Consider the following 13,672-nt stretch of genomic DNA (forward strand, 5'->3'; position numbering starts at 1 on the left):
ATATCTCTAGATGGCGTTTTATGTAATTGATCCTTGGACTTGAAGTTATCATGCTACTTTGAGTATGGATGGATATATTTCATTTGTTATATGATTGCTCACGTAAAAGGGAATGCTCACATCATTAACATGTTCAGCATATTTCTGAAGTATGGATAAGTTGTGAATAAGGTTCAAGGATTTACCACCTCTTATAAAAACGGAGTTATCTTTTTAATGGCCATTTATAGAAGTATAACTCATAAAATCTTAGTACTGAGTGAGTAAGTCTTAGAAAGGTGTTTCTAAGTACTTGTTTTTTGAAGTTATATTTTGGTACAAGATATATGCATTAATCATATTATGGAATTGGCACTATATATATATATATGTGTATATATATATATATATTCCATGATTGATGTTGAGATAAAGTTGGTAAAAGAATATTGATTGTATGGTAAATATCCATTGAAAGGTGAAGTCGTCCACTTGACTTTTTTGAAGTACTTGGATGGTCAAGATATTGCTAGATGCTAATCTTGATCTATAAGAATGAGTTAATTGATTAGATAAGTCAGTGATAAACTAAAGGAGTTTTTATTCGTATATAACAAATTTTTATTGCCAATGTATTTGAGAACCTAATGGGTCACACACACCGAGAACTCTTTTCTTTCCAGATTAAGTGAATTTCAAGTAAGGAGTTGAAAAGACAAATTTAATAATTTGTAGTTTAATTTGTCCGAGAACTCTTTTCTTGCCAGATTAAGTGAATTTCAAGTAAGGAGTTGAAAAGATAAGTTTAATAATTTATAGTTTAATTTGTAAGACAAATTAAACTTAAGGGACTAATAATGCAATTATGGTTTAGTCTTCCAATACAAGAGTTGTATTAAAAAAAGGAAATTCGGTTTCCTTAAAAAAAAAAAAAAATCATTTTCCTTATGGAATAGAATTTCTATATCTATCAATGTTATCAAAGCATTGATAGAACCAGAAGAAGGTGTTTCTGATATTGGGAATTTGAAAAATGATATTAACTTGCTTCTCCACAATATCCAAGGATGTAAAGACATACAGATGGGAGATTACTGTAACCAAAAAAAAAAAAGGGATTGGGACCATAAATACTATTAAACATCAAACCAGGAAAGAGCATGGGGAACACTTTACAAACAGATTATGATGGATATAATGTTGGATTGATAGAATGCAATGACAAAGTGATACAGCTGCATCAAGTTCAAACCAAACAATCTGGAAGTCCCAGAAATTGCTTCAATAAACATGAATTACTTTACCATCGAACTAATCCAATGCATGATTGCGCGTGCCCCTGCAATGACAAAGTAATACAGCTGCATCAAACCAAATAATTTGGTACAGACGAAAAAGAAGGTACATGAGGAATTATATATCATTAAACTCGATTAACATACACATACATACAATTATATCTAACCTGATGAGCGGAATGATCACACCAAATCAAGAAGAGACAGGAATGCTTCACTGAGTGTAAATGAGAGGAAATAGACTCTCCTTCCAAGGAAATCTGCTGTGGAAGAAGGAATAATTGCAGTGCTAGATCAGTTGAATGAAGAAGTGTTTCTAGATCTTTTGGTTTGATATTCAAGGCTATTTCTAGATCTCAATGCCAACGAAACATGCGCTTCACATAACAATGCTATGCAAATTATGAAAGACAAGTATTGATGCAAAATTTTACTATTAAGTCCTGTGCCCTTTCTCTGTTAAAAAGGAACACAACCATACCTTTTTCTTTTTTCTTTTTGGTCTCCTCTTAATATTAATTTGTTGTAAAACTATTTTTGCATGTTTGAACATATCAATCAATTGAGTTATGGTTCTTATTGAGAAATATGGAAGCAAGTTATACTTTTCTGTATTTACAAAAACTGGTAACGGAAAAGTATCTCGCATGTATGCTTGTCCCCTGCTGCTGGTTTTTAGTATCATATCAATATGTAGCAGCATGGAAGAAGATTTCACAAATTGGGGTAATAATTCCTCATATAAACATCATTCAACGCTCGACCAGAAAAGAACAAGGAGAAGATTTTAGAAACAGACTATGCTAGCCAATGTTGGTTTGGTTAATGCATGAATGTGTTTGCCGCTGCAATCAGAAAGTTATACAGCAGCATTAGGCTCAAACAAAAGAATTTGGAAGCCTCTAGAAATTGCTTCAATAAACATCAATTAATAATCATTAAACTGATTCAGCATATAAACAGATGAAAAAGAGAAACGTGAATTATTATATAACTGAACTGATTCAACGAATGCCAATATAGTTTTATCTGACCTGATGAGTGGAATCCCATTGTACGTTCACTCTCAGCATTGTCAGGCGTGATGAGAGGAAATAGACTCCTGTTCTGAGGCATTTGACTCTTCTTCTGAGAAATTTGACTCTGCTTCCGAGGGAATTCACTCTACTTCTGAGGAAGCAAATGTATAACCAAAATCTTCAATTACTGTCTTTAGAACCTCATTTCCCATATCCATCTGTTCTTGCTGAATTTGCCTTACAGAAGCTGCAACAGACTTGCGGCACCCTTTCACCTCAATCATTTCAAGAGTCGCACATTCCTCTAAATAAGAAGGGACCTCCTCTAGGTATATACACGAGTGCACACACAATTTCTCAAGACGGGAAAAATTATCAGAAGATGCGCTCCAGTTGCGAATGTCCAACATTGATAATTCCAATACTCGGAGGCTAGGGAACTCCCCTTCTTCCATTACCCATTCTTCCCCAACAAAGGATTCCTTGAGTAATTTAAGCACTTCAAGATTGGGCAGCTTTCCGATTGTTGAAATTTCACTCCATGGCTGTCTATTCCATTTTAGAGTCAACTTCTTCAAATTCAATGGAAATTTAAATCCATATCCATCCAAAGCAGTCAAACGAAGTGATTGTAGTTGATTCAAACAGTCAAACACAAGAATCTTGTCGCAATTTCTGGTAGCTGCTTTTAAACTGTAAAATCCCCTACATTTTAGTTTTAGCCTGCGGATGCTTGGTAACTTCTTCAGTATCGTTTGCAAGCTTTGAGAGGAGGGATCAATTGCAAGGCTTAATGTCTCTAAATGATCTAAATCTGGGGATACTTCAAGATTTCTAACTGGAAAAATAAAACCCACATTTGCACCATTAGTGGTACACAGATAACTCAATGTCTTAATGTTCCAAATAGTATTCGGCAGCACAATATCAGTAGACGTCCTTTTTACGATAAGAGCTTCTAACCTTGAGAGGTTGGCTATTGTAGATGGAATGGATGTTATTCCACTGAGTGCCAGGTATCTCAAATGAACAAGCAATACTACTTCCGTTGGAAATGATCCACGAAAGTTCAGATCCCCCAAATCTAGTACTCTAAGCAGTATAGGAAACAAAATCCCCAAATCCTCCTCTTTAGGTACATGATGATAGGGTCCAAATAAGAACAAACTGTGTAAATTGGGAAAAATTCGCATTAACTCCCAAATCTTCAATTCACTGGTATAGTGAACACAAGCTCGGTGGTGGTAGCTTGGTCCAGTAAGACTAAACGGGTCTTCCCAGCTATGAATAAAATGTAGAAAACCTTGTTCTTTAGCTTTTGCCACACAAAAGTCATATACCAAATCATGAACTCGGCAGGCTTTGGCACCATTCGTAGTTCCTTTTTTGGTAACCATAACTAAACTTCTATTAATTAGAGCCAACAAGTAGTCATAAACTGCTTCCTCTAACATCTTTCCTTCAGTCTGTTGCACGAATCCTTCAGAGATCCAAAGCCATAACAACCTTCGGACATTAATGACCTCATCTTCTTGAAATGCACAAAAGTATAGAAGGCATGGCTTCAAATAATCTGGTAAGTGACTATAACTCAGCTCAAGTGTCATCATGCAACAATATTCAATGTCAAAGACAGTAGAACTAAGAATTTTAGCAACTTCTTCCCAGCTATCTCGTTCAGTAGTATCAAGAATTCCAGCAACAAGGACAATTGTGAGGGGCAAGCCCCTACAATATTTTGCTATTTGAGATCCAACTTCACTTAGTGTTGGAGGACAATCTTCTATGTCAAATAGCTTTTTTTGCAGCAATTCCCAACTCTCTTCGTCACTAAGTAGGCGGAGATGGTAGGGCTCGCTATCAGGTTTGATTTGCAAAGACAAACTGTGCAACCTGCTGGTTAAGAGAATCCTGCTTCCATTGACATCATTGGGCAATGATCTTTTCAACAAATACCATGCCTCAACATCCCACAAGTCATCCAGAACAATGAAATATCTATTTCTCAGCAAAACTTTCCTTAGATTCTCAGCCAAATCATCTTCATCCATCTTAAGATATTCATTAGCACTCTTAGAAGAAATACTACACAAAAGTTGAGTTAACAAATTGTGCGTACTAAATGTTTGAGAAACACAACACCAGCCACGGACATGGAAATGTGACCTAACTGAAGGAGCAGTATAAACTTTATTGGCTAATGTGGTCTTACCAATCCCAAGCATACCCACGATGGAAACAACATCCAAGTGCTTTGATCCTCTCATAAGCCGATGTGTGATAGCTTGCACTGCATCATCAAGACCCACCAGATGTTCATTGTGTATGGCCGCAGTATGTTGTGATGGTATGTGACTGGAAGTCTTGTTAACTCTCTGGGTTTGACCATTATGGATCTCTAGGGCCTCAATCTTCAGAAGATAGGTATCTCTAGCAACAGCATCCAAAGAATGTTCACATTTATCACCAACAAGTGTTGAGTAAATCAGTAACTCTGCCTTGTATGCAGCCTCCATAACTTGACTCCTTAAAGCTTGGAGTTTTCCATTTTGATCGCTCTGCTCCTTGACGTTCTCTAGGAAAGACCTTAGGAATATGAGATCTTTCTTGGCCACTTGGATTCGATCCAATTGGGAAACAATTGAACCATCAGCCTTATCACACCTTGCTAGTTCCTTGAGATTTTCTAGGAAAAAATCCATACAGCCCAACTCATTGGATCTAGGATAATTAGATGATGAATATGGTGATGTAAGTGGATAATTGTGTGCAGCTGCTGCCATCATACACTTGAGAACTTTGTGAAAATGAAACAGCCCAAGATCTGTTTCCTCGGGCAAGCCTTCTTTGATCTCATTGATAGAGAGAGAGAAGATCAGAATTCCTGCATCACAGACCATAACTCCAATAAGATCGTTTATTTCATCACCTAGTTTCAACTCTTGTTTAAGAAGGAATCTCAGGCACCCTACTCCCCGATGGAGTTTTAGCATCTGATCCTTCACTGGAACCTGAAAACTTCCACAAGATTCTAGAAGATCCATAAGATAATATAGGAGAGAATTAACAAATTCGACTAGCACTGGATGCTCATTCTCCTCAAGGGCTAAAGCATATGATGATCTTGATTGTTTCTTTGAAGCCGTCATGACATGTATGTAAGTTTCTCGGACTTGAGGATCAAGAGGATTTATCTTCTCATGTATCAGCCGAGAAATTTCAGATTCCATTTGATTGAACACTTGTTCATCAAGTCTGTCAAACCGACATATAGAAATCAAGCGTGCAACCACAATTGCAACATGAGTCAAGAGATCTGTCAATTGCATAGACTCAACACCTCGCATTGTCGCAAAGCCAATGAGATTCCTTAAGAGCATTAGCTTCTGTCTAATGGTATCCATTAGCTTCTCCCGTTTATGATTGAAATGAACCTCCAGAGGATCCTCCATAGTCTCTAAAAAGGACACAATAAGATCCATAACTAGTCGTGGATCTCCCGGTGAGTAATAGTCGAAGAAGATGATGGTGCATGATTTCTTGATATCTGCCTCAAGAAGCAACATGATATTTTCCCGGGATCTAGTTACCGCACTTTCTAGGATGTCAAAATCTGACTCATCAGAATGGTTGTATAGAAGATAAGCAGACTGAAGATCATGAACCATCCTGCTAGTCACATCTTGAATTCTGAAGCAAATAATACTACGTCCCAAACTTTGAGACATAATATTACCCTTGTCCTCCTCATCGTACTCCAAAAGTGCTTCACGGTTCCTCCTCCTCCTACAATTTTTGATATACAGGAAAAAGGCTTTCAATAATCTTACCTTTTTCTTCAAGTTTTTGATCTCCCAGTGAAAGTAGAACTTGTCAAACTTGGCTAGACAATCCAAAGCAAGATCAAAGCAGCTAGTGCTACTGCCACAGGAGATGTGATACGAGTGCAGATAATCATCTGAAGCAAAATCAAAGCAACCAGTGTTCCTGCTGGAGGGGATCTCCATTATCTCATCTTCTTTTCACTCTGATATCAGATTTCTATCTGCTTTAGCAACTGAATAAAATTAGTTCAGGATCTACAACTTTCTCATCTAACAATAGCTAACAAACAACAGGCAGGACTTTTTTTTTCGTGTAAATATTGTAAGATGCTATCTTGTTTACAGAAGATATAGTGCAGCAGAACTTCTGCAGTAATAAGAAAGTTAAATAAGTGAGACCACACTTTCCCATCAACTTCAATAGTACCAAACAAAGACCAAGAGAAAAGTTATCATTATTGTCCCTTGAAAATATGGTATTGACCAATCTGGTCCTTTAGTAGTGGCCACGTGTGTACCAATTTGGTGGCTTACTTTTCTGTTATGACCAAACTGAACTACTGAAGTAAGATTCCTCCCACTTCAAGCTCTAATTTGCAGTCACATAAGCGGTAAGATTACTACATTCATGTAATGGTTTCTACATTAATTTTGATATTGTTCTTAAACAACTGCTGGCTTATGGCTTTCTAGTTTTCAAACTAATTATCTATTTTGAATCAATCAGAGAAGCAACCAGGGTCCTCCTGCTATAGATATTGCTGCTAGTTCAATGTTTATAGGGTACGACTTAGTTCAAAAATGTAGAATGTAGTTCGAGAAAATGATTGTGTACTTCAGAAAGAAAATCAAGTTCTCCTATTAACTGAAATTTAGTTGCTCCTTTTTGTATAAATTGTATTGTTTTTCAAAACACTTAAAAATGTAGAGCAATTTTCAAATTGTATATGTATAGTGCAAATAGATGGATTATCTAACGTTAAAAAATAATGATAAGATTGTCTAGTCGAGAATTAACAAGATTACGCCTTCTTGTTACACCGATTTTTTTTTTTTACCTTTTTTTTTTGGTCAGATATAATATTCCAACTAGTAGTAACAACCAAATCAACTATTGTACTCTCAACTATCCTTTGGGAAAAGAGGAATAAATAAGAAAGGCCAAATTGGCATCTTGTCTATAGTCTTATTCTTTTTCCACAAAAATAAAGATCAGTGGTAATTTGGACCAAAAAAGAATAGTTAAATGAGCCAGACCATACTTTCCCAGCGACCATGACAATGGATGTTACTTTATCAAAGGGAACAAGAAAAGGCATATAGACCATTCTGGCGTTGTTAACTAAAAATTTGTCAAACTTAGAATTCTCACACCCGTTTGGTCGCAAATTTGAGTCCTCCATCCTATTTCTTCATCTATTGGATCCACTTTCTTTTTCCTCTCTTTTCCTTGTAATATATATTAAAAAGCAATAATACATCTTGCTGCATACATTTAAGTTTGCATTCTACCAGAGTACCAAAATAAAAGAAATGGGTTGATATCATGAAAGAGGATTACATTCGGGTTTGTTTGGATTGTAAGTTATTTGGAATATTTTTACTGTAGTACTTTTTGTGACGTGATGTATGTGAGATAAAAAGATAATTGAAAAAATAGAAAAGTGTATTAAAAATTATAATGATGATGTAAAAAAATAAAATTTGAAAAATAATGCTCAATCCAAACAAACCGATTGGGTATAATAAAGAGAACTTGTTGCAAATGGAATATCGGAAAAGGTAGAAAAGCTAGCGAGGCAACAGAAATGGCAGTTTTATTTCTCAGTTGTGTTGTTTCTCAGCTTAATGTGGCAACTGAACAAAATAACAAGGTGCGCAAATGGCCAAGCTAACGCTAAATTGGACCATTCGTAGCACCTCTCTGCAGAAAATCATAAAATGACATAAAGAATGATAAATAATACTCAAAAAAATTAAAAAATTCAATTCAAATGCCATAAAAGAGAACATTAAGGCCACTTGAATCGATCAGAAATACAAAAACATAGTTATAGATATGGTGATGCCCAAAGTACTTTATATGAAATGACATAAAATTAACCAAAAAATTTGAAAAATTCAACTCAAATGATAGTTATTTTGTTACTAAAATATCATCAGTCTTAAGTTAGAGTGTTAGCAGAATTAGGTTTTAGTTTTTGGTATGCCTGTCTAATAATTAGTGTCATTCTATTTCGTTAATGATCAATAATGGTAGTGGTTACAAAAAATTAGGCATCAAATTTGAATTATGGTGACAAGTAAAATAATAAAGCACTTCTATCTAAAACTGTTCCTTTGCATTTTGCTCCTAATTTATTTGTTAATGCAAAATTCTAGATTAGCCACAATTCCAATACCAATATTAATATGGATAGTTATTAAACCCCCCGATAAGGAACCCGACATAAGAACTGGGTCAATGGATCACTGGTTGAACCGGTGAGTATTAATTTAATATTTATAAATATAAAATAGTAATTCATATATATATATAATATAATAAAGTGCTTTTAGATACTAAATGTTATACTTAGAAAGATATATAATAAATATATAGATATTAATAGAAGATTTAATTTCATTTTATTGTATTTTTAAATAAATAAATAAATAATATAGACATGTATAAACAAAATTTATATCGCTTGTTTTAAAAAAATATAGCATTATTTTTTCATTATTTTATTTTTTGCTTAAACACAAAGTAATTTTCTAACTAATCAAATATTGTTAGCTTAAAAGTTAAAAGGATTAATTGTATAATAAAAAATAAACAAGTTTATTAAAAAATATTTAGTTATCGAATAAAAACTAAGCATGTGGTAAAGTCTTATACATATTTAAATGAAGATCTAATGTATAAATCTTATCAAAAGAATATATATATTTTATTTCAAAAACAAAGACCCACAATTATATTTAAAAAAAAAGATAATTCGGGTCAATTGAAAAATTGGGCGGGTTCTCAGTTGAACCACCGAGTCAAACGGGTTTGTACGAGTTTAACTGGATCAGTTTCTTATCCGGTCAAACTAGAGATCCGACCCGATCTGATGCCAAAATTACCGGGCCGATTGGTTCAACTGTCAGGTTGAGTCATGTTTAATAACTATGCTTCAAAAAGGTGATTGTAGGACAAAAAAGTTAATTGTTGTTTGTGCTTGATTTGTTTTAGTGAAAGTAAGAAAGACCAACTAGCCAGCAATTCGAAGGTATCTACAAGAAAGAAAACGAAAAGAGAAAAAGGTTATATCAGTACTTCAAATCAGCTGATCTATTGATATGGTATATGATTAGATGATTTATCAGACTATATTGGAAACACATAGTGAATATAAAATAAATGATTTAGTAGCCGAGTGTAATATCATTGCTAAAATATGATGGTTGTTTATAATACCTAAAAGAATGTATATATCAATGATTTCATTAGAAGTAATAATACTTTTCGTTTAGTTTATTCTCTAAAATGCTAGGCCAAAATTAGAAGTCATGATAACTCAACCAAAGTGCTTGATTGGGAAGAAACATCGATTGCAACATGCTTTGTTGAAGCTATGTTTACATTAATGAAGCAAATCAGCTTGGTGGCAGCTTCCTTTTCTTCCCTACTCACTATTTAAAATGCATAGCATTGAACCTAAAGTTAACAAATTAGTAAGTCTTCTATCCATAAAATATTTCACTTCCTTTATAAAATTGAACATGAGTATCATAAGTAAATTATTATCTCTATTATGCATTAACAGTTACTTAATGTAGGTTTACATACCTCAGTCCCCAAATAAAGTCATTTTATTTCTAAAAACTCATAGGATTGTTCTATATATGTTGACAGTGATAAGGGAAATGGAAGGGGGAAGGCGTGGTATTGTCTCAAGCAGTAACAATTAAATCAAACATTGTACTCTTAACTATATTGGCATATTCAAACATTTCTTTAGAAAAAGAGGGCAAGGGTATAAACATTTCAAAAAATCAGGTTCTCCATAACTTGGGAATTTTTCTGACGATAACAGAATGCATCTTTTTGAGAAATTTTTGATGACCAATTGAATTAATTTATGCTTTTTTTTCCTATTTTTGGCTGGAATTAACAAGCCTTTTTATTTTCCTATAATTTCACTAAAGGCTAGTGACTGGTTCTTGCTTAACAAGCACAGAGCTGATAGCTTCAACATCGTCTTCAAAATGATGCCGAAAGAAAATTAGTGTCCAGCACTCCAGCTAATTACTTTATAGTTAAAATTGATGACAATGGTTAGGTGAAGGAAGTTGCGGTTGCATGTGATAATGAGCCTGCAAATTGTGTTTAGAATATTGTTATGGTGGGTGTCATGACGTATCATTTCATATGATGGTCCGAGTACTAAACTGTTTTTCTCATCAATTATATGACAACTATCCGAAACGCCCGCCACCCACCCTGCCGAGCAGTGACAAATAAATCAAACCTTGTACAGCCAACCATATTGGCATATTCGAATATTTTTTTTAGGATATAGGAAAAAACAAGAAAGTTCAAATTGTTAAGTTGTCTATTATATAAATGGGTAGCATAAAAAAAATAATTAGCACTTTGGTATAAGGAATTTTTTTTGAGAGGGCGGACACGGGTTCAGACAGATCTGTGTTTGGATTGCATTTTCTAGGATTTTGTGTAGAAAAATTACTGTAATAATTTGATATATGTGAGGAAAAAAGATAATATAGAAATGTGATCACGAAAAACGACGTAATTTTCCGGCGGAAAACGGCTATCCAAACAAGGAATTCTGAGGCCAAAGTTTTTTTTTTTTTTTTTTTGGCAAAAATCCATTTTACAAAAGGTAATGAGTTTTAGTCCGATCTAGCTGTTTTTGTTAAAACTGACTTGTCTGCTAATGATCTTTTTCCCCTTCTCTTTTCATTATTACCAGTTGCTACAACTCTGAATTTTGAGTTCCATTAACAACATAAGGCTTGTTCTCCAAATCTTGCAAATATTTGCGACATTTACAGAATGCATCTTTTTGAGAAATTTGTGATAATCTATTTCATCAATTTAGGCCTTTTCTTTTTCTTGACATTTTATTTTCCTTGTTAGTAATTTTGCTACAGACTAGAACCGAGGGAATGGCTTCAGCATCATCTTAAATATGATTTTGAAAGAAAAATAATCTCCAGCTTACTTGATAGTTGAAAATGTCAACAATGGTTAGGTGATGGAAACTGGATTTGCATTTGAAAATGAGCCTGCAAACTTTTGTGTTAGAATATAATTATGGTCGGTTTCATGACCATATGATAAGATATTTTGAATAATTAATTTTTTTCAAATTTTTTATGTAGGACAAGTAATCAATACACGTAATACAGGCAGTTAATTATAGAGTTTGTTGAAGTTTGGCAATTGAAAGGATATAAGTAAGCAGTGCTTTTAAAATAATGTTTAGTTCGACTTGGCTGGCATTCATTAAGGTTGCGTTTGATGTAGAGAAGGATTTGAATAAATGAACTTCAAATCCATGTAATTGAAATCTTCTGTATTTAATTACATTGTTTGGACAAGCATTTAAAGTTGAGAAAATGATTTCAAATTTAGTTTTAAAATCCACTGCTTGGTGATATGAACCAAAAAACACCATTGCGAACTATTGGAGTTCCTCTAGGACCCGTAACTCGAGCACGAGCTAAGAAGATGAGGGAGGAACTCCAAGGACTTGTTCGTGAGATACAAGGCCAAGAAATTGTCCCCAAGGTCATTGAGGGACTTGAGCATGAAGGAATGAAAGTCATTCATATAGTGCACATCAAAGAGAACCATGCGTGACCCTTCTCTAGTCACATTTGTTGTTTTAGTTAAGTCATTATAATAAGGGCTTAATGGTCCATAGCCTTGCTTTATTTATCTAAGGGATGACCTCATAAGGTTATTTGCCTAAGCGATGACCTCATAAGATTTGGTCAATCCCACAATTCTTAGTCTTATGGAAATAGTCAAGCCTACAATTGTTAGTCTTAGTCAAGCCCACAATTCTAAACTAGTTCCACATTATTTAGCTGTTCATCTCTATGTAAGGCTATAAATAGCCTACACTTCCAATGGTTTTAGGCATTCAATCAATAAATCAGATTTTGAGAGTTTTCTTGGTTTCTCCAAGACTTCTTGAATACCTTAGAATTTCTCTAGGTGTTCGTGACTTATCAATCTAGAATCGCACTAGGTTGTGGCGTCTTCTTCCATTATACCAAGGTTCGTTAACCACGTGATTAACGGGTTGAGGTCATCCGCTCCAAACTTGGTGTCCTCTTGTCGATCCTGAAGCTAATCTTTTACGGGTTTCGTCACAAGGTTAGCGACGTTCGTATCAGTTGGTAATTAGAGCTAGTTAAAAGGTATCACGTTATATCCCTTTATTTATTTCCTTTTTCGAGTCAAGTTGTCCAAAATTCTGTTTTCGGGTTCTAAGTTTGCTATCCGTAATTTCCAGATTTGTTACATTGTGTTCTTGCTTTATTTTTTCAGATTTATCGCGTCATAAACTTGCGTCTAGTTGTTGTTAATTGCTATGGTTAGCCTTGTTTGGTCCAGCCTTTTTTTTTGTGTCTTATTCTTAATTCTTAATTCTTTGTTTATGTTTGTGTCTTGTTTCTATCCCGTTATATCCATTCAATTCCAGTCTTTTGTTCTATTTGATCATTTGAGGTTACTGTTAATCTGAAAAAAAATCAGTTTGTAGCAAGGGTTTTAGAGTCCTATCTAGTTATTACCTTGAGTTCTTATTGTTTCCATACAAAAAAAAAAAAAAAATAGCTGGCTAACCTTACAAAAATTCCTGGAAATCTGTCTTGATCAAAACTTGGGTTTTTTGAAGTTCCTGATTGTTTAAAACCACAATCTTGAAGTTCTTGGAACTTTAGTTGGGATTCTTGAAGCCAACCAAAATCTGTCTTGATCAAATCGTGAAATCTTGGATTGTTTGGGGAGGAAATCATCTTCAATTTCGTGTTTCTTGAATTCTGGAAATTAACATCTTGAATTCTTGAAAGAATCTTGAAGTTTCTGGGTTTTGGGAACCAAATCTTGGTAAACAACAAGGCTGCAAAATTCCAGCTGCCAAAATCCTTGTCTTCACCACAACAATCTTCTTTCTTGACTAAGAACATTTTAGCCACGAAATTTGATTCTTCTTGGCTGATTAGAAAACAAAAACAAAGGAAGCAGAAGAACATTCAGCCTATTCAAGTCAAATTTTCCAACCTATTCAAGTCAAATTTTCCACCCTTGTTCCCAAAAACAACCAAATCAGTCCCAATCTTGAACTTGACCTCAGAATTCGTGGAAACCACCAAATAGGAAGACTAATCCTTGTTTCCAAAGGATTAAGGAAGAAAAGTCCGCCTTGGGTTTCCAAAACAGTCCTACCGCAACACAAATTCCTTTTCCATTCGGATTCCATCTTTGCAACCGTTGGGGAATTTCTGTCCAATCATTAATTCTGAAAATTTTCATGCATCATTAGGT

General features: G+C 34.4%; 1 protein-coding gene across 2 annotated transcripts; it reads right to left on the minus strand.

Moving 5' to 3' along the window:
• Positions 1 to 1,140: 1,140 nt before the first annotated feature.
• Positions 1,141 to 6,473, minus strand: LOC113698012 (putative late blight resistance protein homolog R1A-3). 2 transcript variants are annotated; one of them, XM_027217673.2, is made up of 3 exons: positions 2,312 to 6,473; positions 1,445 to 1,537; positions 1,141 to 1,318 (listed from the first exon to the last, which is right to left on the minus strand). In XM_027217673.2, exon 1 carries the CDS (start codon positions 6,301 to 6,303, stop codon positions 2,437 to 2,439), a length of 3,867 nt encoding a protein of 1,288 aa, XP_027073474.1. In that variant the 5' UTR covers positions 6,304 to 6,473; the 3' UTR covers positions 1,141 to 1,318; positions 1,445 to 1,537; positions 2,312 to 2,436. The 2 variants fall into 2 exon arrangements, with proteins under 2 accessions (XP_027073474.1, XP_027073475.1); XM_027217674.2 differs by having other exon boundaries at positions 1,445 to 1,540.
• Between the last annotated feature and the right edge of the window lie 7,199 nt (positions 6,474 to 13,672).

This window comes from Coffea arabica, chromosome 7c, assembly GCF_036785885.1.
Source record: "Coffea arabica cultivar ET-39 chromosome 7c, Coffea Arabica ET-39 HiFi, whole genome shotgun sequence".
NCBI classification, from domain to species: Eukaryota; Viridiplantae; Streptophyta; class Magnoliopsida; order Gentianales; family Rubiaceae; genus Coffea; species Coffea arabica.